This window comes from Aplysia californica, unplaced genomic scaffold (assembly GCF_000002075.1).
Source record: "Aplysia californica isolate F4 #8 unplaced genomic scaffold, AplCal3.0 scaffold00751, whole genome shotgun sequence".
Taxonomy (NCBI): domain Eukaryota; kingdom Metazoa; phylum Mollusca; class Gastropoda; order Aplysiida; family Aplysiidae; genus Aplysia; species Aplysia californica.
Genome location: NW_004798021.1, coordinates 96940 through 100217, shown reverse-complemented (window position 1 = coordinate 100217; position 3278 = coordinate 96940). Strand labels below are relative to the sequence as shown.

The window sequence follows — 3278 nt, the reverse complement described above, 5'->3', positions numbered from 1 at the left end:
GGTGGTTGGCGGGTGCTCTGGTGTGGTTTGCTTCTTCTTTCCTATCAAACATCTATCGTCCTTATCTCTCCTCCTCCTTTTTTGAGTTTGTTACTCTCTACTCTCTTGTAACACCTCTAATCTTGAGCACTTATATGACCTAATTGTGTTGCAAGTGCCGTAAAACACTAAAACTAAAAAAGAACAAGACACAACTCACAGTGGAAGTTTTGGTTTCTTTAATAGTCGGTCATCAATCCTGCAGACATTCTTTCACATAGGCAAAGCTTCCTACGAAAAAAAATGTCCTCCGCAATACCAATGACAATGAAATGCAATGAAGATTGAAAAGATGGAAAAATAAAAATAAGACCTAATTCTTTTTTAGTAGCAAGAAACCGTTAACACAGGTTTTTTTATTTCCAGAAAGATTGTTCAAATAAAAAAAAAGTTAGAAAAATGGCAATGAAACAGGCGGTGATGATGAATGATGAACTAATAAATGCAAATTACTTTCATAAAGTGAACTGTACGTGTGGGCTATTCCCCATGGAGAGCGAGATCAATTCACAGAGTAGTTCTGTTTTAGTTCCAACACTGCTCAGAGAAACTCACTCATGGAAAAAAGTCAAAGCAAAACAGCACATCTTATGAATATAATCTCACCATTGCAAAATAAAAAAGCCACTCCTGTATTCACCCAATAAAACAGGGTTTCACAAAGCTGCTCTCTTCTTTTTGCAACAGAAAAGATATGATAACATGAACGAATACTCGAAGAAAGAACGCCAACTATGTAAAATAATGCTTATCTTTATATCAATTCTGCTTACACGTTGGTGTATAATTATATTATAACGGTGACTTTCACCCACAATGGCCACATAAGTCTTTTCACCCAGCTACTTATGCTCCAAACCAATAGTGTATTCTAGAGTGATGACATTGACAAGTCGATGTTTAAACACACTGGTTTTCATCCACTTATTGCTACAAGACATGCTGCATTACTGACAAAGCTACAAAACACACTTGGTCCAGTTCAAACAAAACAAGGGGTGCATTAATTATTTTGAATCTAATCTACAGCGACACAAAGTAGGTAACAGTTCTCTTTACAAACTTTGTAAATTATATAACTGGTGTTCAGCTTAAGGTATAGATGCTTAGTGTTGATTACAACTATGATGGATGTGGGTGCAGGAATACCGAGCGTAGAAATGCTCGCATGCTTGCTGATCCTGACTAGTATACGACAACAGAAGAGGAACAAAAGACACAGACATCTCGAAGCTCCAAAGGTCACGCAGAAATGAGAACAGTCGGTAAAGATTACTGTCACATTAAATGTATCAAACTGTAAGTCAGGGGTACAACATTGATCTGAGCACATGGAAGAACTTTCTAGAAAATATCAAACTTTTCTGTTAAGCTTAGTCATCACACATTGTCAGTTGGAACCAAGATGGCTTCCATGGCATGGAAAATTTTGGCCCCATTAGATAAAGCACGCATCATTCATTGATAAACTGAGCGCAGCCTCACGAAGACTCTGGATTGTCCAACAAAAGAATAAAATAAAAAGCTGATTGGCTGATCCCTTGCAAACGCATTTAATATCAGCTTTGCAAAATACAAAATAACCAAATGCATGTATCTGCAGTACAGTTTGGTTTCTTCTAGTGTGACAGACAAACAGCACAAAAAAACAAAATAAAGAACACGAGCACCACACATATCTTTCATGCATACATACATAGAGTTATAAGAGGCACTTAATGCACTTAGGATTAGAAAATACCCTCCCCCCCCTCAAACAAAAACCATAAACGTCTTAATCTTAGTTTTTTGGGGGCATGAATCACAACCAATCGAATACCCGTTTATGGAAACAGTTTTTGCTTGCATTCCAATACTAAAAGATCAAAAAGAAAATAAAGATGAATTCATTTTTTTAAGTTTTCCCCCCCCAAAAAAAGTCGAGTTAGAAAACCCTTTTAAGAAATTGAGTTTTTTTTAAAGAAAAAGAAAGAACTTCCTGTCAAACCACAAATCTCTTGCACTGCGCAAAACAACTGTGCTCTCTCATCCCTCCTCCATCCATTCATCCATCTTCTCTTCTCTCTCTCACTCCGCACCACCACCATCACTAGTCGTCATCGTCCACCATGACCACCATCATCCTCGTCTCCATGAGCTCACAGCTCACAGCTCAGTGCTTGTGGACGTCTGGGTGTTTACAGACCAGCACGGGGATGTGTGAGTGGTGCATCACGTAGTCCGACACACTGCCCAGCAGGGTGCGTCTGATGGTGCCCATACCGCGCGAGCCCAGCACGATCAGGTTGGCCTTCTCCTCCACGGAGACCTTGACCACCACCTCTCCGGGGTTACCGCCCACGCTCTTCACCTTGCCGCCGATCTGGGGGGAGGAAGGGGATTAAGATTGGATTATTGTAAATCATTATAAATCATTGATGGTTGTAAATGAGTGTTTGAAAATGACTGATTGTAAATATTTCCCCGTTCAGCTGGGGGAATGGTCGGTTTGAGAAAAATTTGAGTGTTTCATCAGAGTGGGTTTGATAAAAAGTTGTAGCTAATCAGATCAGGTACCACACACTCCAGGCAATTAGATGAGTGTACCAAACACTCCAACCAATATGACAACTGTATCAAACACTCCAACCAATCAGACAACCGTATCAAACACTCCAACCAATCAGACAACCGTATCAAACACTCCAACCAATCAGACAACTGTATCAAACACTCCAACCAATCAGATAACTGTATCAAACACTCCAACCAATCAGACAACTGTATCAAACACTCTAGCCAATCAGACAACTGTAACAAACACTCTAGCCAATCAGACAACTGTAACAAACACTCCAGGAAATCAGACAACTGTATCAAACACTCCAGCCAATCAGACAACTGTATCAAACACTCCAGCCAATCAGACAACTGTATCAAACAGTCCAGCCAATCAGACAACTGTACCAAACAGTCCAGCCAATCAGAGACGTGCCCTTACCCCGGCGGCCTTGAGCTTCTGGCCCAGCTGCTCCAGGAATCCCTTGATCCTCTTCTCCTCGTCGTGGAGCAGGTCGGTGACCACACTGACGTCAGTCATCACCATGGCTACACACAGGGGGGAGACAGAGGTGGACAAAAGTTAGAATTTATAAGAATAATGATAGTAATGACGATACTACTACTACTACTACTACTACTACTACTACTACTACTAAGAGAGGGAGAGAGAGAAAGGGGGAGAAAGAGAGAGCGAGAGA

At 40.7% G+C, this 3278-nt stretch overlaps 1 protein-coding gene across 1 annotated transcript in view; it reads right to left on the bottom strand.

The window, feature by feature from the left end:
- Positions 1-202: 202 nt before the first annotated feature.
- The window catches only part of LOC101864421 (universal stress protein Slr1101), a gene marked incomplete in the record, with an annotated part of 22367 nt that continues 19291 nt past the window's right edge, over positions 203-3278 (bottom strand). The window contains 2 exon segments of the mRNA XM_005109149.3: positions 203-2401; positions 3020-3126. Coding sequence (XP_005109206.2) covers positions 2192-2401; positions 3020-3126 — 317 coding nt within the window.